Source organism: Megascapheus bottae, chromosome 2 (assembly GCF_031878675.1).
Source record: "Megascapheus bottae isolate mThoBot1 chromosome 2, mThoBot2.hap1, whole genome shotgun sequence".
Taxonomy (NCBI): Eukaryota; Metazoa; Chordata; class Mammalia; order Rodentia; family Geomyidae; genus Megascapheus; species Megascapheus bottae.
This window is the reverse complement of record NC_143510.1, coordinates 77,801,089-77,828,627: the sequence shown is the minus strand read 5'-3', so window position 1 is coordinate 77,828,627 and position 27,539 is coordinate 77,801,089. Positions and strand designations below refer to the sequence as shown.

Here is a 27,539-nt window from a genome sequence, read left to right as displayed (position 1 = left end):
TGCTTGCCTAGCATGCACAAAGACCCGGGTTCAATTCTTTAGTACCACATACATAGAAAAAGCCAGAAGTAGTGCTGTGGCTCAAGTGGTAGAGTTCTGTCCTTGAGAAAGTCCAAAGTCAGTGCTCAGGCCCTCAGTTCAAGCCCAGGACTGGCAAAAAAAAAAAAAAAAAAAGTCTATAATTGAGACTTGTAATGGATTTCTAACATTTTCTCAAGTTAATCCCAATTAAAATCCACTCCAAAACCAGCTATAGTTATCCAGTTCTTCTCAAAGGACGTATGAGTATAAGCTAGCAGTGTTTAGTCTACAGGTGTAGACTCACTATGCCTCACTGCATATATCACCTGCTTCCTGCCTTTCCCCTCCCCCTCATGTGTAAAAGCAGGGTGGAAAAAGGGCATTAATGGAATTCTGCCCTGAAGGCTTTTGTTATAGGAGCCTAGTAAAGTCCTGTGCCCTCAATCCGCCATTATTCCCTTGCTCTTTTGCCCAAAGGTTACTGCTTAATGACAGTTGATTTCAAAGCTTTCTGATTCTCATTGATAGACAGTGACATTCTAAATTCTAAGGGCATGCTTCAGTTGATTTTACTGTCTAGTAGCTATCAAGGTACTTGAGAAAATGTTGGATTATTCGATTTTATTTCATAGAGTTTATGTTGTAATGTATAGAGAGTTCATAATAGATTCTTCATTCTTGTAGAAATGAACAACACCTGCTTTCTTCTTAGGTAAATCAAGGACCAAACTACCTTTCATTAAGTTCTTATCTCAGGCCGCTGTCAACATTTGAAAATGGTGACTAAGATAGTTATTTCCAGAAGGACTTTACAATATAGTTTATTGTTTTTCATGGAATATTGTTTTGGTACAATTGTAGCTTCACCTAGAGTGAAAAAATAACATAGAAAGAATATCACTGCTTAATGTTTTATAAAGCCATGGTAAAATATCACAACCTGGATATTAACATTGAAGCAGTCAGCTGACCTTTATATTTCATTGGTCTTACTTACTCATACCTAGTTTTGGGAGCTTGATTACATGTTCCCATGTCTACTACCATAGTCAAGATAATGAACAGTTCATCACCACAAAGATTCTGCCCCTTGCCCTTTCATAGTCACACTTGCTTCCTCCTACCTGTCCATCTGTCTACCAAATCCTTGGCAACTACTAACCCATTTCAAATGTTTTGGTCATTTCGTAAGTGTCATGTTAGACAGAACTCTTCAGGCTGTAACATTTTGGGATTGGCTTATTACCATAGTTCCCTGTAGGTCCATTCAAGTTGTTTGTTTCAGTAGTTCTTTTTATTGCTGAAAGATATCTAGGCTGTTTGCCCTGTCAAGCTCCTACAAAGGAAGTTGTAATTAATCATTTGTGTTCAGGGGTTTATGTGTTAATGTTCCCTGAGTTAAATGCCCATGAGTACAATTAGGGATTGTGTAGTACTTTCAGGTTTTGTTTTTTATAAGAAACGGTCAGACTTTTCCAGTATGGGTATATCTTTTTACTTTCCCACTGCCATGGATGCGTGAAGGATCCATTATCTCTGCATCTCTTGCTAACACTTGGTGCTTGCCACTGTTTCATGTTTAGTTTATACATTCTGTTATGTGTAGAGTGATATCCCATTGTGGTTCCAATGTGGGTTTCCTTACTTTCCTAATAATGTTGAATATCTTTTCATGTGCCTGTTGACATCTGTATGTGTTCCCTGGTAAAATCTCTGTTTCTTGTTATCTGGGGATTAAGCTGAAGACCTCACTAGCTACACCCTAACCATTTTGTCTATTTTCTATTGAGAGTCCTTGGTTTATTTTATGTTTTTGAGATAAGGCCTTACAATCCTCTCACCTCACCCTCCAAAGTGCTAGTGTTCCATGCATGTAGTATCATGCCCAGCTTGGTTTATTTTTTTCCTTTAGAATTTGCTGCTCTCTACTCATTAATCTAGTTCTATTCTTTTTCCTTTTTTTCCCTCCTTCCTCTCTTTTGGCAGTATAACGGGATTGAATTCAAGGCTTTGCACTTGCTTAGCAGGCACTACTACTTGAGTCTGTTTCCAGCCCATTTTTCTATTGGTTATTTGTGAAGTAGACTCTCGATTAATGTTTAATCAGCTTTTCCAACTTGCACTTCTCTTTGTTACTTCTGGAGATTATAGTTATATGCCATTCTACTCAACTGTGAATTGAGATAGCGTCTTCTTTTTTGTCTAGACTGGTCTTAAGCTAGCCTCTAACCTTAGTTTCACCATTTCTATCCTCCAAGTAGCCAAGACTACAGACTTGACCAGAGTCCAGCCTATCTTCGTACATGTTAGGCAAGCACTCTACCACTAGGCCAAACTCCCGGCCATAGTCCAGCCTATTTTTCTTTCAAACATTCCCTATGAATGTATTATCTATTTGATTATGAATATATAAAAGGTATACTGTTATATTACATTGTGCCTCCCCCAGTACCTGACACATAGTAGACACTTAGTAAACATATATTGAAAGAATGACTGAGGCAATGCATTTCTGTGTGTGTTCCCACTCCAACTGCATGTTGTCCAGCACATATTTCTCATAGGAGAATAAAAGTAATTAAATAATATTTGCTATATATTTAACTATATACCAAACTGTGCAGTGTACCTCTTTCTCAGGTCACCTTTCGCTATTGCATAGCACTGACCCATTCTGTCATAATACTTAGTAATGTCTACCTACCCGAAGGTTCCCCCCACACACTATGTGAAAATAAATATTGTGAGTGATTTACAAGCACATTTGTATCCTTGGTCCTATTTGACACCAGGCACAAATTGGGTGATCACATCTGAGCAAATAATGGTCAGGTTAAATATTGCTTTTACTTGTGTGAGGTCAGAATCCAGCTGTATTTTGAGTAAACTAGTGTCCCACTGACCAGCTTCCAGAATGCACAGGAAACATCTGTTAATTTTGGAAAGAATTACGGTGATTGGGAGAATTACTGTATTGGCTAAAACAAAAGTCTTTTGACAAAGAGAAACTTGAGTTAGAAGAACTCTTTATTAGTTACATCGCAGCAGCATCTATAGTGTGGCATGGTTAAATCCTCTTTCCAACTTCATGTACTATTCAGAAAATGCAAAAGTAATTGTATCTCTGAAAAAAATATAAAGATTGAAGAAATACTTACAGAATGGAAGAACTGTCCCTATGTCTTAGGTGTAATAAAGCTGAAAATGAAAAATGTCTGGATAGTTTGTAGATAGTTTGCTAGCTTGGTGAAGTTTTTTATTTTCTCTCCTCCTCTCCCCCTGCAGTCTTGGGGCTTGAGCCTGGACACTGACCCTGTCCCTCTCTGTCCCTCTCTGTCTCTGTCTCTGTCTCTGTCTCTGTCTCTGTCTCTCTCTCTGTCTCTCTCTCTGTCTCTCTCTCTGTCTCTCTCTCTGTCTCTCTCTCTGTCTCTCTCTCTCTCTCTCTCTCTCTCTCTCTCTCTCTCTCTCTCTCTCTCTCTCTCTCTGTAGTCGTGAGGCTTGAACTGGAGGCCTGGGTACTGTCCCTGAGCTCTTTAGCTCAAGGCTACTGCCCTCCCTCTGGGCCTGGGCACTGACCCTGACTCACTCTCTCTGTCTCTCTCTCTCTGTCTCTCTCTGTCTCTCCTTCCCTCCTTCTCTCCCTCCCTCCCTCCCTCCCCCCTCTCTCTCTGTGTCTCTGTCTGTCTGTCTGTCTGTCTGTCTGTCTGTCTGTCTGTCTCTCTCTCTCTGTGGTCATGAGGCTTGAACTGGAGGCCTGGGCACTGTCCCTGAGCTCTTGAGCTCAAGGCTACCCTTTGTGCCATAAGTCCACTTTCCAGTTTTCTAGTGGTTAATTGGAAATAAGAGTCTCACAAACTTTAGTGCCCTGTTTGGCTTTAAACCATGATTCTCAGACCTCAGCCTCCTGAGTAGCTAGGATAAGAGGCGTGAGCTGCCACACCCCCACACCTGGCCTTTTTTTTGGGGGGGGGGGCATGTCCTGGGGCTTGAACTCAGGTCCTGAGCACTGTCCTTGGACACTTTGCTCAAGGCTAGTGCTCTGCCACTTGAGCCACAGCACAACTTCCAGCTTTTTTTGTGTATGTGGTTCCAGTGAATTGAACCCAGGGCTTTGTGCATGCTAGGGGAGCACACTACCACTAGGCCATGCTCCCAGTTGTCCCTAAGCCTCTCTGTGCTCAAAGCTGGTACTCTACCACTTGGGCCATAGTGCCACTTCTGTTTTTTTCTATTTATATGGCACTAAGGAATCAAACCCAGGGTTTCATGAATGCTAGACAACATTAAACTAAGCCACTTTCCCAGTCGCCTTTGTTTTTCTTTTCTTTATTTAATGTATAGAGGGGTTATTCTCCAGATAGAAGGTACATTATTTCTCACACATTGATACCCCTTCTCAAGTTTTTGTCCCTACTTTCCTTCCCCCATCCCCTCCCCTAATCTTTTTCCCCCTCCTATTTTAAATAAACAATAAGCACATACATAATATATCAGGTAACAAAGTGAGATATTTAACAATATGAGATTAATCAAAGGGCAACACAAGAGAAGACAAAAAAACAAAAAACAAAAAGCATAGTACATTAAGAAAAACAGTCACTCATAATTAAGCTCTTGTTTCTATGTCTTTGAAGTCCATTAATTTGGCCTCACCCTTATGTATCCAGGGTTTAAGCTATTGTAATCCTCTGCTAGGAGAGTCCAAGGTTTGTACTAATTATTACAAATAAGGGAAACCATTGAGCCTATATTCCATTGGGTCTGGCTTCACTTAATATGATTTTTTCTAAGTCTTTCCATTTCCTTACAAATGGGGTTATGTCATTCTTTCTGTCAGCAGCATAGAATTCCATTGTGTATAAATACCACATCTTGTTGATCCAGTCTTCAACTGAGGGGCTTTTGGGTTGGTTCCATATCTTTGCTATGGTAAATAGTGCTGCAGTGAACATGGTTGTACTAGTGGCTTTAGTATGTCCTTGTTTCTGGATGATTGGGTAAATGCCAAGTAGTGGAATTGCTGCATCATAGGGGAGCTCTGTGTTTAGTCTTTTGAGGAACCGTCATACTGCTTTCCATAGTGGTTGAATGAGTTTACACTCCCACCAACAGTGTAGTAGTGATCCCTCCTGGCCACATCCCCACCAGCATCTGTTGTTATTAGATTTTTTGATTATGGTCATTCTAACTGGAGTGAGGTGGAATCTCAGAGTTGTTTTGATTTGCATTTCTTTTATGACCAGAGATGTTGAGCATTTCTTCATGTGTCTATAGAAGTCTCTCTTTAAGTCTTTGGCCCATCTTTTAATGGGATGGTGTTTCTTTTTTTTTTTTTTTTTTTTTTCCAGTCCTGGGCTTGAGCTCAGGGCCTGAGCACTGTCCTTGGACTTTCTCAAGGCTAGAGCTCTACCGCTTGAGCCTCAGCACCACTTCCGGCTTTTTTCTATGTATGTGGTACCAAGGAATCGAACCCGGGTCTTCGTGCATGCTAGGCAAGCACTTTAACCACTAGGCCAAACTCCCAGCCCGGGATGGTTGTTTCTTTGAAGATTTGTTTTGGATCTTTTTTTTTTTGAAGGGGTACGGAAGTGGGATTTGAACTCAGGGACTTGTGCATCTTCTCTGCCATTTAAGCCATGTTCATAACTCCAAAATTTTTGTTTATTTGTGGAAATGATGGGAAAAAATGTAGCTATAGAAAACATATTTTTCCTTTGAGAATTATCCTTGGGTTATTTAAAGATCTAAGACTGATTATCTTTTGCCCTAGTGTACATGCCCACATGGTCTGGTTGTTTTGCATTTAGGGGGTGGATTTGATGAGAATCCATATCTCTGATTCATCCCCTCTTTTGCCTTTCACTTTTCCAAGTATTAATGGGAAGAGGGATGGAAGGAGGAAAATGAAGAGGGAAGAAGGAAAGAGAGAGGGAGGAGGAAAGGAGAAGGTAGGTTAGAGGAAGAAGGGAGGGAAGGAGGGAAGCAAAGGGAGGGGAAGGGAGGCGAGTGGGTAGGCCATGCATTTTGTTGTCTTCTCATATCCTGGTATTCAGGAGGTTGAAGAGGAGGAGGATCAAACTATGCAGCAAAAGCTTATGACAAAAGTAAACAAAAAGTTATTCACACAGAATAATTAACTTCATTAGTAAATATGGGAGATGAAAAATTAGCATTTTTAGTTATTATGAGTTGCTTTATCCATGAAAGTTATATAGAATCCATTTTTTTGTAGTATAGGCAAAATGAAAAGTAAAATGCTTTTTTTTCTCTCCTCTTCTGTCAATTTCTCTTCTTGTTTTTCTTTTGGTTTGTTTGCTTTACTTTTTAATTTTAATTTGGAAACTTTTAGGCTAAATGTAAAGTTTAGTAATAGTCAAACTCTGTTCCCAGATAGCTATTGTTACCTTCAAGGATAGGCTAATAGTAACTTTTCCCCATGGCTGGAACCCTGAGTCCTTTTCTGAGATTTGTGCCTAATGTAAAGCCAGACCCACCAACAGCTTAATAAATATCTCTATGGTGCTTGCCTAGCATGCACGAAGACCCAGGTTCAATTCCTCGGTACCATATAGATAGAAAAAAAAAAGGCAGAAGTGATGCTGAGGCTCAAGTGGTAGAGCTCTAGTCTTGAGAAAGTCCAAGGACAGTGCTCGGGCCCTGAGCAAAAGCCCAGGACTGGCAAAAATAAACAAACAAGTAAATATCTCTATGGTAACACATGTAGCATGCTAGGTGAATAGTACTTGTCTGTAGTTGTCTCTTTCCCTTCCTTCTCTTCCTCCCCTTCCCTTCCCTTCCATCCCCTATGCCTTCTCCTCCCCTCCCCTCTTCTCTCCTCTCCTTTTTCAGCCAGCCCTGGGGCTTGAACTCAGGGTCTGGCTTCTGGCCCCAAGCCTCTCTGTACTCAAGGCTAGCACTCTACAACTTGAGCCACAGCACCACTCTGGCTTTCTTTTGTTTATATGGCACTGAGAAATCGAATACAGAACTTCATGCATGTTAGACAACTGTTCTATCACTAAGCCTCATTCCCGCCCCTTCTTGGCTGTTTTCTGATAAAGTGATATATTTTCATTTCTCTATGCTCTTTGTTTTTTACCTATAGCTCTTGGCTTTGAGAAGGTGAATAGTGTTTTGAAATGTAATGTATTAGACTCTCCACTTCAATTCAGTAGGAACATTAGTAGAAAAGAAGTTAGAGGTCTTTGCTTTCCATTGCAAAGTGAAGTTGACATTACATTCAGTGGAATCAGCAACTTCTTTGCATTTATGACATGTGCTTATTAATGTCATTCATAGGCCTTTGTCTGCCTTTGTCATTCTTCAAAGTAGTCATTATTAACCAAAGAGGAACTAAAAATGTGCTTGGGAAATAGTGGAATACCTCAAAATAAGTCAGTATTTTTGGAAATAAGGGGCTATTGTAATATGCATTTGAGCCGTAATTCTGAGTTTTGGGTTGTTATTGTACAAGTGAGAAGCCACTAAGAAGCAACAGTGAAATAACAATAGAAACCTAGGTGGAGGAGTTCTACTCTGCAGAGCTGGCTCACATGACCGCAGTACGGGAGTTCTTGACTCAGACACTGAAGCTTCTGATTGAGCTGTTTCACATGACTGATAATGAAGAAGCTTTTTTCTGAAGTAATCTTGTGTACAGTTCTACACTTCTAAATGGCTAGAGCAATGCTTTTTTTCCTTAGTGTTACAGATAACTAAATATCTATGAATGGAAAGAGAAGGCACATGAATTAGTTTCTTGATGTCAGTAGATGTTAGAACACTAATATTAACTCACATAATCCTGACAAAGCCTTACCAGGTTGTCATTATTATTACCACTTTATAAGCAAAAAAAAAACTGAGGCACAGGGAGGGTTAAAGACTTACCGAATTTCATTAAAATAGTATAGCACAGTTAAGACTCAAACAAAAATATTTTCTATGGCTAAGGTTTGGTCCACAGTAGATTCTATCAGTGTAGTATAAAAGCAGACACAGTATAAATGATTAAGTATGTCTGTATTCCAGTAAAGCTATTCATATACTCTGAATTTTAGGTTGTATACAATTTTCACATATCATGAAATAATTTTTAGCCATTTAAAATGTATAAAATAACAACTTGGGGGAGTGTTGGGAGGGAAAAAGTGAGAGAAAGTGAGGGAAGGGGTGATAGTATTCAAAAAGAAATGTACTTATTATTTGATTTATGTAAATGTAACCCATCTGTACATCACCTAGAGAATAACAATTAAAAATAAAATAAAAATATACATAGTTGAGATGTCATACACACACACACACACACACACACACACATACACACAAAATGTATTAACCATTCTTAGTGAAACAGACTTGGTGACATACCCCTTTAATCCTAGCTTTTGGGAAGCTGAGGTAGAAAGATTCAGAGTTTGCCTACAGTTCCAGGCTACATAGGGAGATCTTATCAATTAATTAATTTAAAAGGTTCTTAGTTTGTAGCCATTATAAAAACAGGCAGCAGGCTGGATTTACAGATATGAAACTGTCCCTGTGTGAGATATTAGGATAATGTCTGATTCATTCAGGAGCTACATCAGGGATCATTCTAAGTTCTAGGGTTACCATAGGTGAACAAGAGTAATTCTGATTCCTTAAGAAACCCTGATGTTCTTCCTTCTTGTGCCTGGTTTTTTTGTTTGTTTAATTATTACCCATTGCATGTAATAGACATGCTCATAATCTCCCATCTAGTCTTCATAGCAGGTGGTATTATGTCATTGAACAGCTGAGAAGAGTATATAAAGGCTAGCCAGTTACACAGAGCCAGGTAAGAAGCAGAGCCTACCTTCAAATACAGGTCTGTCTTAGGCTTAAAGCAGTATCTCTCTTCTCTTCAGCCTTTCCTTTGCTCCTAGAAATGTATAAAACCACAAAGAAGTGTTTGTGATCTTATCAAAAGTAATCTTTGTATTGTTCCTCTTCAATTTGTATATTTTCACTTTCCTTCCATTTTCTCTAGCTCTAGCCTCAAAGATGTTATCATTGTTTAATAAAGAAATGTTATTATTTGCTTGGGTTTCCCAAAGAAGCTGAAAATAAACTCAGAGCCAGTCAGCCGTGCAGCTGGTGGGAGGATACACTGTAATATGTGGATTAAGTGTACAAGGAACTTTGTTTGGTGGCACACACCTGTAATTCCAGCACTTGGTGTAGAGGCTGGAGGATCCTGAGGTTGGAGCCAGCTTGGGCTACTTAGTGATTACTCTGGAGAAAAGGGGAGGAGAGGAAGAAAAAAAGATGTTTGTGGGGGGGGGGGAGAAGGAGGAGATAAAGGAGGAAGAAGAGGAGAAAGGGCTGCAGCAGCATGGGCTATAGCTTAGTGATAGATTGCTTACCTAACTTGAAAGGGCCTGGGTTCTATTTCTTTGTACTATTTAAAAAACAAAAAACAAAACAACTTGAGGAAGAAATCCATGCCCTTCCCTGCATCCTTTCAGCTTTGAGAAAATAGACCTATTGGACCCAGGTTCCAAATAGGTTCCAAAAAGGGCTATGGATTCTAAATGATTCATGGTTGGTCTAGAGTAGACTTTTAAGAGAGATCTTTTGTGTTTCCTACTTAAGGATGAGAAATGGCAAGTGGAATTGTTTGTGTATATCTATAAATAAGGATTTTTTTTCCTGAGCAATAATTTAACCTCACTCCAAAGTGGCTCCTTAAGAGCTTCAAAGAAGCTTGATGTCCTTTTCCCCATGTCACTGGGAAATCCTAGTAATGGTTGTGGCTCCTGAAGGAGAAAGTACTTAGGAAGGGTTGCATAAAATAAGATAGAAGACTGAAAGCAGACATCATTTGGGTTTAATTACTAGTTTCCTAAGCACTCTCCATTATTTTATTATAGTAAAGTTTGTATTTGACGTAACATTTAACATTCTGTAACAGAATATGTCATGTAATGTAACATTACATCAGTTCTTTAACTTGAAAATTGCTGAGTTTATCATTACAGAGGTTGTTTTTCTATATATACATGCATATACAAAATACAAATAGATGTGTACAGGGCAACTTTTGATACCCCTATGTGATTTCTCAGAATAATTGTTAGAAACCACTATTGCACCTATTTTGTACTCAGTATCTCAGAGGTTGACCCTCTTTTTTTGTGCTTTTCTGAGTTCCCTCTTCTTCATCTTGTTAGGGAGGGATTCCTATATTAGGGTTATGGCAATAGCTGAGCACACAAAGCCCAACCCTGGACAAAAAAAAAAAAGTGTAATTAGTGCCATATTTTCACAATCCCTAGCCTAGAATATCACCTGCCAGTCAGGGATATGTAGAGATTGCACTTGGGAACAAAATGGCTAGCTATTGGAATACAGGCTTTGTAGTCTCAAGAGGGTGAGGTGCCTGCTAAATTCCTTACAAGAGGATATGATTGGCCTGTTTGAATAATTCCATTGGTTTGGCAGGGAGTTAAAACTTGCCAGCAAAGATAAGCAGGGGACCTTATCACTGGAGTAGGGTCAGGAGGGGAACTTTGGGTTAGACTTCTCCGGACCCTTCTGGCTTTCCCAGATACCAAGGCAGAGCATACTGTTAGGCCTTAATTTTTGGCCTTACATCACAGTGGTTTTGCACTGAGTAATGATCAAGAGTGTAGCATGTGGTTGTATTTTCCAGAAGTCTCATCACTTTTTCAATGGCTATTAGGAATATGATTATTAAACACTAGAGAAAGCAGTGTAGCATGTATAACTGACAACAGGACAAGTGCTTACCTTGTGAGAAGGTAATAAAAGGCTGAGAGGCTTTACTTTCCTACCAGCCAGTCTCCCCTGCTAAGCTCCCTCCCCTAGTGTGTGAACTTAGCACAGCCCTAGAGAGATTGGATTTGGATCATCAGTTCCTATCATCATGGATATACAATTGTCTGAAGCCATATCAACAGACTTTTCTGGGTAGGCTGGCTTTGAACCATGATCTTTAGACCTCAGGCTGCTGAGTAGCTAGGATTATAGGCATAAGTTACCAAATACCCAGCTGTACTTTTTTTGTTTGCTTGTTTGGTGCTGGTACTAGGGCACAAAACTCAAGGCCTGGGTGCTGCCCTTAAGGTTCTTTGCTCAAGAGTAACATTCTACCACTTGAGCCACAGCTCCATTTCTATTTTTTTTACTGGTAAAATGGAGGTAAGAGTCTCATGGTCTTCCCGCTTCAGTCCTCAGATATCAGCCTCCACAGTGGCTAAGATGACAAGTGTAAGCCATCAGCATTCACTTTTCACTAGTGATAACTTTTTTTTTTTTTACTTTTTGATGTGGGTTTTAGTGCTTGAACTCTGAACTCTGGGCCTAGGTGCTGTTCATGAGCCTCTTTGTGCTCAAAGCTAGCACTGTTCCACTTGAGTGAGCCACAGTGCACTTCCAGCTTTTTTCTGAGTAGTTTAGTGGAGATAAGAGTCTCACAGACTTTTCTGCCTAGGCTGGCTTTCAACCACAATCCTCAGTTTTCAGCCCCTGAGTAACTAGTACTACAGGCGTGAACCACCAGTGCCTGGCTAAAATTCAAGTTTTGTTTTGTTTTTCCCCCTGTTTTTGTCAGTCTGGGGCTTGAATTCAGGGCCTAGGCACTGTTCCAGAGCTCTTTTTGCTCAAGGCTACCAGCCATACATAGCACCACTTCCTCAAAAAAATTTTTTTAGTGCACCCAATAGGTGAGTAATTAAGTCTCTTACCACAGGACACTTGTCTCAAAGACGGTTAGTCATCAGTTTCTTTGGAATCTTTCCAGAGATAGTCTGTATATATGATGGTTTATTTGCATATGTATGTTCTATGTGTATGTATATTTATATATAATTTTTAAATTGTTATTATGAAGGGGATATACAGAGGGATTGCAGTTACATAAGTCAGGCAATGAGCACATTTCTTTTTGGAATTTCCCTTGCTCTCTCCCATTTTCTCCTTCCTATCCCACTAACAAGTTGTATAGTTTATTTTCAACATAATGTCCCATGAATTGTTCTATGTAGACTTTAAAAACATTTTTCTGAGGTATTGGGATTCAAACTGAGACTCAGGGCTTTGCACATTCTAGGCAAGTTCTCTACCATTGTGTTACCAGTTCTCCAAAGCACATTTTCTAATATGTTTTCTTGTATGTGTACATATTCTTTTTTCCAACACAGATACACTGTGTACTCTTCTTTCTTCCTTTTTGTTTTTTGTTGGTCATGAGACTTGAACTCTGTGCCTGGACACTTTCCCTGAGGGTTCGTACTCAAGACTAATACTCTACCACTTTAAGCCACAATGCCACTTCTAGTTTTCTGGGGCTTAATTGGAGATAAGAGTCTCAGGGACTTTCCTGCCTTAGGCTGGCTTCAAACTTTGATCTTCAGATCTCAGGGTGGGTTATAGTCATGAGCCACAGGCACCTGAATCTGATTTCTTTCTCTTTTTTTTTTTTTTTGGCCAATCCTGGACTTGAGCTCAGGGTCTGAGCACTGTCCTTGGACTTTCTCAAGGCTAGACCTCTACCACTTGCGCCTCAGCACCACTTCTGGCTTTTTTCTATGTGTGTGGTACCAAGAATCAAACCCAGATCTTTATGCTTGCTGGGCAAGCACTCTACCACTAGGCCAAACTCCTGGCTTCCCTCCCCCTGATTTCTTTTTATCCTGGTAATATTTCCAGAACATTGTGCATAGATATGCCTTATTTTTCAAATAGACGTTTGACAGTTCTTCATATGGAAGTTCCCTAGTTTCTATAACTTGTCTTCTATTAATGGCAAATGCTGAAAACTCTTTTTAAAACTGCTTCGCTGTTACTTTTAAACTAATTACATAAAATGAATGCAAGCATCTGAAGCGCTTTATACTTTGAGGCTGGCAAATGGTTCAAAGTAGTAGAGGGCCTGCCTAACAATGTGTGAAGCTCTGAATTCTAACTCCAGTGTTGGGAAAAAAAAAAATCTACTGAAAGAATTTTAAATGGTTTGTTTTTAAAGCCATTTTCGAAACATATTGTTTGAGGGTCATATTTGAAATAGCAGCCTCATGATGCAGATACTGATTTTGTTTTTAATCAGTAGGTACATTTTTAGGAATCCTACTTTTAAGAGCATTCCTGGGGAAGAGGATGAGGTGGTATTTGGAAGGGTGAAGGGGTGAAGGTTGGCCTTTGAAAACGAAACAGGCCTTTTTCACTAAGTCCATCTTCAAAGCCTGGTTTCCTTCCTAACTGAGTCCCCCAGAGCCACTTTTAGATAATCTCTAGTTTATATTTCAGGAAAGCTGGATGTTTTTGTATGGCTCCTTTTTTTTTTTTTGAAGTCAAAGACCTTATTAGTTTTAAAGGCTTGGTTGTTAACACTCTAAAATTTATTAACTGAAGTATAAATTATACACATTTTATACTATAGGTTTTTTTTCATTCATTCTTTGTTTCTGTTAACAAATTTATGTTGTGCTGTTCTTTTATGCATTTTAATGATTTTATTTACTTTTATTATATATTAATCATAGTTTAATTCCAAAACACTTAATGCAGTTTATGTATGTATTACTTTCTCTTTTTTTTGCACTGATCCTGGGGCTTGATCTCAGATCTCTGGGTATTTTTCCAGAGCTGTTTTACTCAAGGGTAATGCTTTACTACTTTGAGTCACTTTGGATTTTTGGAGGTTAATTTAAGAATCTCACGGATTTTCCTGTTTGGGCTGGCTTTGAACCATATTACAATAACAATTAGTGTATTGTATTTTTTCCTAATTTTCCTATGTACATCTTTTAAATTGTTAATAATTTTTCCCACTTGTTCTGTGATGAGTATGAAAACAGCCAAAGGAAATACACAATCACAGTCATAATGAGACAGTTTGTCATGAATTATACAACATCCTGAGGACAAGCAGGTTCTGTTCACTTGGGCCAGTAGTAGTAGAAAGCAGAGAAAAGATCACAGCAGTTCAGATTTTCATGTTGTCTCTTGGCATTGAGAAGGAAACTTCTGAAGGCAAGAGTATGGGAATGAATTGCATTCTTCAGATTTTTTGGGGGGCATTACAGGGTTCCTTTTTTAGATAAACTCACGGGCAATAGAGGGATTGTCCTCAGAAGGGACAGTACTGTGGCATCTTCTCTCAGTTAACTGCTTGTCCTTCATTTTCTCTGCTCTTCTTGTTATTCTGACATTGCCCTGGGATTTGTAATTTAGTGGAGGCTCTAAAGGTGTGTTTGTGTTTTGTGCAGATTTTAAGTTCCTAAAAACTCCTAGAGGAAATAAATATTTTGCAGAAGGCAGTTCCTTCTAAAATAGAGCTCTTCTTTATGACACCTTAACTAAAAGAGAAATTTCAGGGCTGGGAGTTTGGCCTAGTGGTAGAGTGCATGCCTAGTATGCATGAAGACCTGGGTTCAATTCCTTGGTACCACATACATAGAAAAATCTGGAAGTGGCACTGTTGCTCAAGTGGTAGAACACAGCCTTGAGAAAGCCTAAGGACAGTGCTCAGGTCCCAAGTCCAAGCCCCAGGACTGGCACATACAAAAAAATAAGTTTTCCACTAGAAGTTTCTAGTGGAAAAATATTCTGTCTGTATATAGAACTTCACAAATGGAAGAAAAAAATAATTAAAAAGTTACCATTTCAAACGTACAGGAATTTGGCAAGTGGAATTAGGAGAGTTGCCTATTCATAGGAGTCAATTTCTGCCTTTATTTTTTCTAGATTTTCGAGAAACCAGGCTCTTCTTTCCAGCAGTGAATCTGTCTTAGAGTTCCTAGGAACATGGAACCGGGTCTTTGTAATGGCTCTTGTTACAGCTTACTTTCTTTTTATTTTGATTGTCAAATTATGAATTTACTAAGCAGGAAGATGTGGAAGGAAGCACATTGTCCTTTTCCTTTAATTGCAAAGTAGACAGTATTAGGGTGTTATTTTCCTGACAGTAGAAAGGAAATAAAAAGAATAGAGAAGAGCCCTAGACTGTATGATTAGCATCAGTAAGGAGTCAGTGTTTCGTTATTAGAAGTCTAAAATTATCCAGGTTGATTTGGATGCTGCCAACAATTATGCAGGAGACATTTAAGCCATTTTATAAATGAACATGTAAATATGGATCCTAGATGCCATCTTTCCTGTTTTACTGATTTTATCTTAACTTTTCTGGTTTCTTTTCTGTGATGTTCATCCCTTCCCCAGTTCCTGATGACATAGCTACTCTAACTCAGGCCTCCTTGTCATTGAAAAATATTGAAAAACTCTTGAAGGTTCTCAGACAGTATGCTGGGAATTCACCTGAAAAGCACAGTTTCCTGTCCTTAGAAGTTTACATATTAACAAGAGAAATAGGTACTTGACCAGAGGCGTGATAGAGAACACGGAAGAGAAAAGCAGACCAGTGTGGGATTAGGTGAGGGAAGCATGGAAGCTTTGCAGTATGCTTCCATCCATAGGTGTTTTTTGTTTTTTGTTTTTTTGCCAGTCTTGGGGCATGAACTCAGTCTCTGGGCACTGTTCCTAAGCTTCTTTTGCTCAAGCATACTACTCACCACTTGAGCTGCAGCACCACTTCTGGCTTTTTCTGTTTATGTGGTACTGAGGAATCAAACCCAGATAGGCAAGCATTCTACCACTAAATCATATTCCCAGCCCATGTAGAGTTTTTTGTTGTTGTTTTGTTTTGTTCTGTTGTGTTTTAGGACAATGATATTAGGTTGATCCAAGGCCTTGTGCACAAATGTTCACCATCCAGCTATATTCCCAGCCCTGTCCATATAGTTTTTAATTTTTTTAATTAAAAAAATTTAAATTGTTATTATAAAGGTGATGTACAGAGGGGTTACAGTTATATATGACAGTTATGTATTTCTTTTTGGACAGTGTTACCCTGTCCATAGAGTTTTAATATTTAAAGCTTTTTCCCCCTTGTTCCTGAACATTAACTTTTTTTTTTCCAGTCCTGGGGCTTGAACTCAGGGCCTGGGCACTGTCCTTGGGATTTCCTCAAAGCTACTGCTCTACTACTTGAGCCACAGCACCACTTCTTGCTTTTCTATGTTTGTGAGAACATAGAACCTGGAGAAATTGAACCTGGGTCTTTGTGCATGCAAGGCAAGCACTCTACCACTATGCTAAAAACTCTTGGTCCCTGAACATTAACTTTTTATACTCTTAATTTTGTATTTTATTCAGTGTTTGTTTGCTTGTTTTATTTGAGACATGGTCTTGCTATGTAGCCCAGGCCAGCCATAAGTTTGTGCTACCATGCCTGGCTTTGCTTCCTAAAGAATGTGACAACTAGTTATGCTTTTCTTAGTAATAACTTTCCAAATATTTACCCAGAAAACACCCTTCAGATCTCTAGAAAATAATTGAATTTTTTTGTTTTCCCAAGCACTTGATCCACAGTACCACTTCCAGCTTTTTCTGTGTACATGGTACCAAGGAATGGAACTCAGGGCTTTGTGCATGCTAGGCAAGCATTCTATCAGTAGGCCATGCTCCCAGCTCTAAACTGAAAATTTAAATGCCATAACCACCTTACTTCTTATCTGAAATGTTTATGCTATAGAGTTCCAGCAGTCAAAAATTGGTAGACTTGTTGCTTAGTATGCATAAGGCACTGGGCTCTCCACCCTCCAACAAACCAGTGTGTTTTTCTTCTGTCTACATGGTTAGTCCTATAATCCACATCTTGTCGACTGTCATTTATTCTTGCCAATCTAAACCAACAGCAGTTAGCCTCCACTGGGTTTTTGGTCCTGTCTGGGAAACTGAACATCAAAGCTTCTACTCTTCCCCCTCCTTGATCCCCAGGGTATGAGTCTACTTCTTATCCTGCTGAGCTAGGTGATGTCAGCGTCACCCTGCTTGAGTGATAAGGTTCCCTGAAACCCTCCCCATTGAGTCCATTTTGGCAGTGGTAGGTGTTTCTTGGGCATTTGGGCTATGGTTTCTGAAGCAAGTATGTATTTTATAATTTTTCAGTTTGGAGGCTTAGTAGTTGAGTGACCTGCCCATGACCTGCTAAAGAGGCATAAGCATGGAATGTACAGTGTCTTGTTATTCTGCTGGAATGTTTTCCCCGGTGATTTTCTTGGGATCTTTTACTGTCTCCACCTATATATACTCTTCTACTCAGCAGTTATTCTTTTTTTCATATATTTTTATTGTAATTAAAGGAGGGTTACATTATATTCACCAGATAGAAGGTGCATTACTTCACATACATTGATACCCTTTCTCATATCTTGGTCCCCATTTCCCTCCCCCGCCCCTCATCTTGTTTTCCCCCTTCCCTATCCAATTTCAAATAACTAAATAAGCATATATACAATATATCAGATAACAAGGTAAAATATTGTAACAATATGAGATAACCAAGAGGCAAAAGAGATGAGCGATAACATAGTACATTAGGGACAACAATCATTCATTATATGGCTTTTGTTTCTATATCCTAGAGGTCCTTTCATTTAGCGTCATACTTTATGGCCTTATGTTTCTAGGTTTTTCTCTATTTAAATCTCTGCTAGGAAACCCCAAGGTTTCTACTGATTATGACAAATGAGGGAAACCATTGAGCCTATATTCCTTTGAGTCTGGCTTACTTCACTTAATATAATTTTTTTCTAAGTCTTTGCATTTCCTTACAAATGGGGTGATGTCATTCTTTCTGACAGCAGCATAGAATTCCATTGTGTTAAGTACCACATCTTGTTGATCCAACCTTCAACTGAGGGGCATCTGGTTTGGTTCCATATCTTTGCTATGGTAAATAGTGCTGCAATGAACATCATTGTGCTAGTGGATTTAGTATGTCCTTATTTCTGGACAATTGGGTAAATGCCAAGTAGTGGAATTGGTAGGTCAAAGGGGAGCTCTATGTTTAGTCTTTTGAGGAACTGCCATACTGCTTTCCATAGTGGTTTGCACTCCCACCAACAATGTAGTAGTTATTCCTCCTGGCTATATCTTTTGTTATTAGATTTCTTGTTCATGGCCATTCTACCTGGAGTGAGGTGGAATCTCAGAGTTGTTTTGATTTGCATTTCTTTTATGGCCAGAGATGTCGAGCATTTCTTCATGTGTCTATAGGCCATTTTTATTTCTTCTTCACAGAAGACTCTCTTTAAGTCTTTGGCCCTCCTTTTAATGGGATGGTTGTTTCTTTGGAGATTAGTTTGGATTCAAATTTTTGAGCTGTTGATCTATTTTGGATTTGTTGTATGGTTAGTGAAGATCTCCCAATCTGTAGGCTTTCTAGTTAGTTTGCTAGCTATGTCTTTTGCCATACAGAAGGTCTGCAGTTTAATACAGTTCCACTTATCCAGACTTTGTCTGATTTGTTGTGTTTCTGGGTCCTTATTAAGAAAGTTTCGACCTGTGCCAAGGAGACCTAATGTATCTCCTATTCCTTCTTGAAAAGTTTTCAGTGTAACTTCAGCAGTTATTCTTATAGACTAACATCAAAGATGCAGTTTTAAAACCAACTTCCTCCTAAATCTTTCCAATCACTTTAGAAAGAGTGATTTCCATTGCCTTCATAGGAAACTTTCTGTGGAATTCCCTTACAGAGTTGTTTGTAACAATGGTTGATAGTTTAATGACATCTTTTCCATACAAAATGAGACCTAGGTCATATCAGCCTGGCAAGGGCAAGTTGGTAAATGTGGTTCTTTTAGACTTAAGCATGTATCAGAATCACTTGGTAGGCTTATTAAACTGTATATTACTGGCCTCTAAGCCTAGATTTCTGATTCTGTGAGTGTAGGGTAGAGTCTGTGAATTTGTAACTTCCCTGTTCCTTTGTCTTATAAATAATGTAAATAAATACAAATAGTAACCAAAGAAGTGGCCACATGTTCATAGTAATAGCATATGCATTGTCATTACCATCATTTCCTCCCAAGCCTTACGTTATTAGGAAGTTGTAGGGGTTTTGTTTTGTTATTGTTAACTACTGAGGCCCAAGGAAGTAGCACAGGTACTCTTCTAATATACCTGTGCAACAAGTACCAGTAAGCTAGCACATTCCTGTTAAGATTTTCTTTTATTTTTACTATCAGGAGAAGAGACCTAACCTTCTAAGAGAAGGAAATATGGAATGTGGAAGCACAGGATAGTGGTAGCTGACAAAAGTGCTTCCCACTCTCTTTGATATCATCAAATTATATTAAGTGGATATTTAAATTGATTTTTTTTTGATCAGTTGTGGGACTTGAACTCTGGGTCTAGGTGTTTTCCCTGAGCTCTTAAGCTCAAGGCTAGTGTCCTACCCCTTGAACCATAGCACTACTTCCAGTTTTCTGGTGATTAATTGGAGATCAAGTCTCATGGGCTGTTTTTGTGCCCGTTTGGCTTTGAACCCCCAGTGATTATGAGTTTTGGAAAGCTGAGTCAGGAAACAAGAGAGGAATTTGGCTAATATGGCTAATTCTATTCCTCAGATCCCTTAGATATATTTGCTCACATCACAAGGGTAGTGTTTGGTTTGGTTTTGTTAGTACTTTGTTATAGATGGTGACTAATGCATACTTCTTGCTGAAGGAGTTCTGGAGCATCCCAGGAAGTTCAGGATGAACTTGACCTTGGTCTTGGTGACCTGCCCTCTGAGGAAGAGGAAATCATCAACAGTTCTGATGAAGACGATGTCAGTTCTGAGTCAAGTAAAGGCGAACTGGATATACTGGAAGATAAACAGGTATTTTTTTGATAAATAATTGTAGAGTCCCCATGCCTGAGAATAATATTTATCAATATGATGGGCATAAAAACTAGAGTTTTCTTAATATTTACTAAATATTTTCAAATTTATATTTCATTCTTACTGTAATATAGCAGATATCATATAGGGATTATTTAGTGACATTTTGTTTGTTTCTGTTCTGAGGCTTGAACTCAGGGCCTGGGCACTATGCCTGAGCTTTTGTGATCAAGGCTAGCACTCTACCACTTGAGACACAGCTCCTCCACTTTTGGCATTTGGGTGGCCAATTGTAGATAAGAATCTCTTGGATTTGTCTGCCTAGGCTGGCTTGAACCATGATCCTCTCCTTTTAGTCTCATACATAGCAGCTATGAGGCATCAGTGCCCAGCTATTTAGTGGCTTCAAAAAATTTTTTTTGGCCAGTCTTGGGCCTTGGACTCAGGGCCTAGGCACTGTACTTGGGCTTTCTCAAGGCTAGAGCTCTACCACTTGAGGCACAGCACCATTTCTGGCTTTTTTCTACGTATGTGGTACCAAGGAATCAAACCCGGGTCTTTGTGTATGCTAGGCAGGCACTCTACCACTAGGCTAAACTCCTGGCCGATTTAGTGGCTTTTGCAAAATTATTTTTATTAATAACTACTGTCCCTGTTCCCCCCTCACACATACACCTACACTTTTGGGAGTGGAATATGAACTCAAGGCCTCCTGTTTGTTTGGTGATCATTTAACCCATACCTCCAGTCCTCTTAACTGCCTTTTTTTTTTTTCTTTTTTTTTTTTTTTTTGCCAGTCTTGGGCATAAGCTCAGGGCCTGAGGACTGTCCTTGGACTTTTCTCAGGCTAGAATTCTACCAGTTGAGCCTCAGCACCACTTCTGGCTTTTTCTAAGTATGTAGTACCAAGGAATCGAACCCGGGTCTCAATGCATGCTAGGCAAGCACTCTACCACTAGGCCAAACTCCTGGCCTTAACTGCCTTTTTTAATGAAATTCCTTCTTAATACAGTATCTTATATTGGTTTAGAGTACTTGGAAGAATGAAACTGTTTATATTTGATATTAAGTCACATCTTCATAGTGACAGAGTAAAAGTTGTTGTTACTTGTGTAGTTATCATTTACCTTAAAAAGAAGTACCAGTATATGTATATATTTGGGAGCAATACAGCATACGTATTTTGATGATAATTATTTAAGATATGTGATGGGGCAATTCCTTAGACTGTCTCCAGTTTCATTTGGAATCACATTTCTTTCTTTTCTTTTTTCTTTTTTTTTTTTTTGTGGGTCATAGGACTTAAACTCGGCCTAGGCGCTTTCCCTGAGCTCTTCAGCTCAAGGCTACCACCTTACCCCTGGGCCTGGGCACTATCCCTGTGCTCTTCAGCTCTAGGCTACCACCCTGTCCTTGACCAAGCCCCACTTCCCATTTTCTAGAAGTTAATTGGAGATAAGAGTCTCAGGTCCTTTTGTGCCAGGGCTGGCTTAGAATCTTGATCCTCAAATCTCAGCCTCCTGAGTAGCTAGGATTACCGGTGTGAGCCACCGTGCCCAGCTGAAATCACATTTCTTTGAGTAAAGCCTTTTTGTTTGTGGCACTTGAACTCTGGGCCTGGGCGTTGTCCCTGAGCTCTTCAGTTCAAGGCTACCACCTTACCAGTGCCACTTCTGGTTTTCTGGTGATTAAATGGAGATAAGAGTCTCACAGACCTCAGATCTGTCTCCCGAGTATCTAGGATTATCGGCATGAGCCACTGGGCCCAGCGAGTAAAGACATTTTGAGTGGGAAAGAATTTGTTTAACAGCATTGTCTCTGCAGTAGGATGGAGTCAGAAAGGTTCCACACAATAAATCAAGACATGGAGAAAATCTTCGTCATCTACCTCTGTCAGAATTCATTTTCAGTCAGGCATGGTGGCACATACTACCATTTCAGTGTGTAGGAAGCTGAGGACTGTGAGTTTAAGGATAGCCTGGGCCCCACTGTTCTAGTCTAATCTGATTTATGTATGGACTCTACTCACAGAAAAAATAAATATATGCATAAATTTATTTTCACCCTTAAGTGAATGACACAAAATTATATTATTCATAGTCCCAGGTCTACCAGTTATGATTTAAGTATACCTCTAGATAATTACTTAGCCTCTTTGGCCTAAAGAGTGCCACTTTATAGATGAAACAAAATAGCACTTGCAGAATGGAGAAGATTATATAATTTGATAATCAGTACCCAGCACTTATCCATAGTTTGTGGCTAACAAGACTTGATTTCTATGCAGTGAAGTATTGGAACAAAGTATTGAAAATAACCACCAGAAATTATTTAAGCAGGTGAAGTTGTGAAGCTACTAAGAAAGATGAGTGACTATTCTTAAGGATTCAGAGCATTCTGTAGCACTCTGTTGGTTTTATTGGGACTATCAACTGATTTATTCTATGCCTTATCAGTATCTGTTGTGTTGTAACTTACATATTTTATGTGTCACTATCTGTGTAAGCTCATTTTCCATGTTGGTTATTCTTGAACATAGCTTTTACAGATATGTGTAGAATACCTACTGTGTGCCACTGGAGTTTGGTAGCGATCAACAGGGTTTATGACCCATACTGTTTTGTCTGCTTATAGCCTACTGAGGCAAGAGTGGCTGTAAATGCATAAAAAGGAAGAATTTCAGAGTATTACAGGCAGTGAAGGGAATAATGTTAGAAACTGGGGCAGCTACTTGTAGGAAAGCTTCTGAGAAGGTGAAATTTGACTGGAATTTAAATGACTTGGAAAGAGCCAAAGCCAGTTAAGTGTTTGAGGAAGAACATTCAAATAGTCTTCTCTAAGACCACAATTAAACCATCCTTTACTCTCTTTGATAAACAACCCCTGTGTTCTTTCCTTTTTCAACAGGTACAATCATTTTGGCCTATTTGTTTCTTTTGCTTGAACCTTTTCTAGTTTCTCTTCATATTTGAGTAGTGATTAAAATTGTTTTGTACATTCTTCTGGGGATTACACTTATACATGATGTAAAGGAAGGATTAATCTCTAACCCTGTATTATGCCTCTTAACATAGACAGCCCTAACCCTGCCTAGTTGATTCATTTGTTTTCTATGGTCAGTGGAGACTCCCAGGGTTCCTCCTCTGTTTTTGTACTTGCTTTCCTCTCCCTCCTGTATTTACTTATTTATGTCCTTACTTGTACCACATCTTTATATAGATAAATGAGTACATCTTAAGTTACTTTTTTTTTGGGGGGGGCAGCTGGTGCCACTAGAATTTTCAGCTACTCTGATGAACTTTCTCTCTTCATCTGAGAAAAGATAGCATGGCTTCCTAGTCGGGATAGCTGAGGCTTGATGACTACTTTAGCCTGCAGTAATTTGCTTTCACAATGATAAAGAACAAAGTCTTTGGAGCCAGGTTGCCTAGGCTCCCACACTAGCTAGCTCTGTGGTTTTGGACAACTTAGTTTCATTTTGCCCTTGTGTACCCATCTATTAAAAGAAGAGAGAGGAAAAGAGAGACTTGTCCTTATTTTCAAAGAATGCTGCAATGATTAAATGATTACTTACTGTTTAGAACAATGCCTGCCATGGATTGGTACTTACTAGATTTTTAACTGTTGTTATTGGTTTACATGAAAGTAAACAAAATCTTTTTTTTTTGGTCATGGGGCTTGAACTCTGACCTGAGTGCTGTCCCTGAGCTCTTCAGCTGTAGGCTACTAAGTCGCTTACCCTTGAGCTATAGCCCCAGTTACCCTTTTCTAGTGATTAACTGGAGATAAGAGTCTCAGGGCTTTGTATTGCCCAGTCTGGCTTTGAACCATGATCCTCAGATCTCAGCCTACTGGGTAGCTAGGATTTCAGGAACAATATTTTTTTAAAATTATTATTATGGCACATTCATTGCATAGGAGGAGTTTCATTTCAGTATCTCCACACATGTAAACAATGTATCTTTGCCAGTCTCTCCTCCCTGCACTGTTTCTCTTACCTCATTCTCCTCCTCCTTCCTAAAACAATTTCAACAGGTTGCCTTGTTCTGTTTTCGCACATACTTATCCTCATTCACTCTCTTCTTTGGTCCTTCTCCTTGCTGTCTTTTCCATTGTAGCTTATTTTACTTTCCTGTGCTTTTTTTTTTAAATGTGTATTAATTACACCAAGGGGTTTTTCTATGGTATTTCAGAATACATATATTAATGTTTTGTTCAGAATGGCACTATCTAAGGCAGGCAAAATCTTAATAATCTTAAGTCAAGCTTTATGTAATCTGACCAGTAGGTAGACATTTTCAGTATATCTTCTCTCTGGTAACTAAGTATGAAATTTATTTACATTTAAGATACTATTACATTTTACTGTAATGGAAAAATATGAAAGTTGGCATCCTAGGCCCTGTGTTGCAGTCTTAGCTCTGACACATGCTAGCTTTATGACCTTCGACACATAGTTTTAAAAACTCAGCTTCTTTACCACATTCTAATTTCACAAATTGCAGGTGATTTTAAAAAAAAGGTGTGTACTAAAGAAAGCTAAAATACACATTTGAAGAAACCAGGATATCAATGAAAAAATTGCAGAAAAAAGCAAGTGGAACCTTTCTTTCACTATATACAAAAATTAATCAAAGTGAATCAGTTTTGTTTTTTTTTTTTGCCAGTCCTGGGCTTAAGCTCAGGGCCTGAGCCCTGTCCTTGGACTTTCTCAAGGTTAGAGCTCTACCACTTGAGCCTCAGCACCACTTCCAGCTTTTTTCTATGCATGTGGTACCGAGGAGTGGAACCTGGGTCTTCGTGCATGCTAGGCAAGCACTTTAACCACTAGGCCAAACTCCCGCCCCCCCCCTTTTTTTTGCCAGTCCTGGGGCTTGAGCTCAGGGCCTAAGCACTGTCGTTGGGTTTTCTCAAGGTTAGAGTTCTACCACTTGAGCCACAGCACCATTTCTGGCTTTTTTTCTATGTATGTGGTACTGAGGAATTGAACCCAGATCCTCATGCATGCAAGGCAAGCAGTTTACCACTAGGCTACACTCCTGGTTCCTGAATCGTAGATTTAAACATAAGAACTCAACCTATAAAATCATTACAAGGAAAAGAAAAGAGGAAATAAAAATAAAACTCTTAGAAGAAAATGCAAGAGTAACTCTTCATGTGTTAGTCAAAGCCTTAGATATAAGAGGGAAAGCACACATGATGAGAGGAAAATAATCAGGCTCAAGCTTGTACTACTATCTGTTTGGGAGATGAGATTCAGGAATTGCTTTCCAAAGGCAGTCTAGGCATAAACGTTCAAAAGACTCCATTTCAATCAATGGCTGAGTGAAGTCCCAGTCAACTGTCATTCCCACTGACTCAGGGAAAATGAAAGCCCTCTTGACCTGGGTGTAAAGTGAGACCCTGCCTGGAAAATAACCCAGGCAAAATGAGACTGGAGATGTGGCTTAAGTTTGTGAGAGTACTTGCCTAGCAAAGATGAAGTCTTGAGTTCCATTTGTAGTATAGGGAAGGAGGGAGGGAGGGAAGGGAGGGAGGGAGGGAAGGGAGGGAGGGAGGGAGGGAGAGAGAGAGAGAGAGAGAGAGAGAGAGAGAGAGAGAGAGAGAGAGAGAGAGAGAGACAGAGAGAGAGAGAGAGAGAGAGAGACAGAGAGAGAGAGACAGAGAGAGAGACAGAGAGAGAGAGACAGAGAGAGAGAGACAGAGAGAGACAGAGACAGAGAGAGACAGAGACAGAGAGAATAATGAAAAAGGCTTTAGGGGTAGCCACGGTATGCATGCTTAGAATTCTGTCACTTGGGGCTAAGCTAGGAAGATCCTAAGTTTGAGGCCAATCTGGACTATATAACAAAACTATGTCTCAAAAAACAAAACAAACAACAACAACAAAAAAAAACCCAAACCAAACTCAAAAATAAAAAAGCTTTTCTTTTTTTTTTTTTTTTTTTGGCCAGTCCTGAGGCTTGAACTTAGGGCCTGGGCACTGTCCTTGGACACATTTGCTCAAGGCTAGTGCTCTGCAACTTGAGCCACAGTGCCACTTCTGGCTTTTTCTGAGTATGTGTTACGTAGGAATTGAATCTAGGGCTTCATGCATGCTAGGTGAGCGCTCTACCATTAGGCTATGCCTCTGGCCCCCCAAAAAGCTTTTGTATTACAAAAGTAAGAAGACTATATATAGGATAGAGTATTTTCAAACATGTCTCTGGCCAAGGACTTATAGGCAGAATTTATAAAGAAGTCTTATAACTGAATACCCACAAAATAAACAGCCTAGGTCTAAGGATCTGATACAGAAAAGATATACAAAATACAAATTGCCAATAAACACATAAAACGTTGTTTAAGAGTCTGGCTCTGTAGCTTATCCTATAATTCTAGCTACTCAGGAGGCTGAGGTCTGAGGATCACAGTTCAAAGCCAGCCTCTGCACTAAAGTCCTTGAGACTCTTATCTCCAATTAACCATCAGAAAACTGGAAGTGGCACTGTGGCTCAAGGGGTAGGGCAGTGGCCTTAAGCTGGAGAGCTCAGGGACAGCGCCCAAGCCCAGAGTTCAAGCCCCACGATGGGGGAGAAAATGTTGTTTAACATCATTAGCAGTATATAAATGCAGATCAAAGCCTTACATGATATGTTACTTTACATTCCCTGAGATGGTGATTGTAATGAAAAAGATGAACAATACCAGGTATAAGATGAGGAACTGGAGAAACTGGAATCTTCCTATGTTGCCGGTGAAAATGTAAAATACTGCCCTGCTTTGGAAAATAGCCTGGCAATTCCTCCAATGCTTAAGTACAAAGTTACCATATGACTCAGCTGTTGTATTCTTTGATAGTTATCTACCCAAGAAAAATGGACATACATGTCCACACATGTGGATTATAGACTCACATTTATAATCATAGCTAATCAAGGAGCTAAGATCTGAGGATTTCTGTTCAAAGCCAGTCTGGGCAGACAGACAAATCAGACACTCATCTTCAATCATCCAGCAAAAATAAGAACTAGAGATATGACTCAAGTAGTAGTATGCTGATTGGTAGTGAAAAAGCCAGAACTAGCACCAAAAAAAGAATAAAAAAATCAAAATTTGTACATAAATGTCTGTATCAGTATTATTCATAGTGTTTCAGAGGAGAGAACCTAAACGTTTATCATCTGATACTTGGATACAGTGGGTGTGGTATATTCGCACAATGGATTGATATTCCATTAGAAACACAATAGAATGATACAAATGAATGATATCTTGGGAGTGTTTTAGGTAAAGTAATGTCCTCTTTCCAATTTTATTAATTTGTATTTAGTTTGCTTCTTTGTGATTAAAATAGTCATTTTCACTCTTTCTTCCTTTCTTTCTTCCTTTCTTTCTTTCTTTCTTTCTTTCTTTCTTTCTTTCTTTCTTTCTTTCTTTCTTTCTTTCCTTTTTTTTTGTGGGTCATGGGGCTTGAACTCCGCCTGAGCTCTTCAGCTCAAGGCTACTGCCCATTTTCAAGAGGTTAATTGGAGATAAGAGTCTCAGGTCCTTGTGCCTGGGCTGGCTTTGAACCTTGATCCTTAGATCTCAGCCTCCTGAGTAGCTAGGATTACAGGTGTGAGCCACCAACACTTGGCTTCCTTTTTTTTTTTTTTTGCTAGTCCTGGGCTTGAGCTCAGGGCCTAAGCACTGTTCTTGGACTTTCTCAAGGCTAGAGCTCTACCACTTGAGCCTCAGTACCACTTCTGGCTTTTTTTCTATGTATGTGGTACCAAGGAATTGAACCCGGGGCTTCATGCATGCTAGGCAAGCACTCTTGCCACTA

The 27,539-nt window shown here is 39.4% G+C and overlaps 1 protein-coding gene across 1 annotated transcript in view; it reads left to right on the top strand.

Moving 5' to 3' along the window:
- Positions 1-27,539, top strand: part of Fgd6 (FYVE, RhoGEF and PH domain containing 6) — a 112,644-nt gene that overhangs the window by 23,094 nt on the left and 62,011 nt on the right. The window contains exon 3 of the mRNA XM_090328412.1: positions 19,576-19,729. Within this exon, the coding sequence (XP_090184538.1) occupies positions 19,576-19,729 (154 nt within the window). The remainder of the gene's footprint in view (positions 1-19,575; positions 19,730-27,539) is intronic.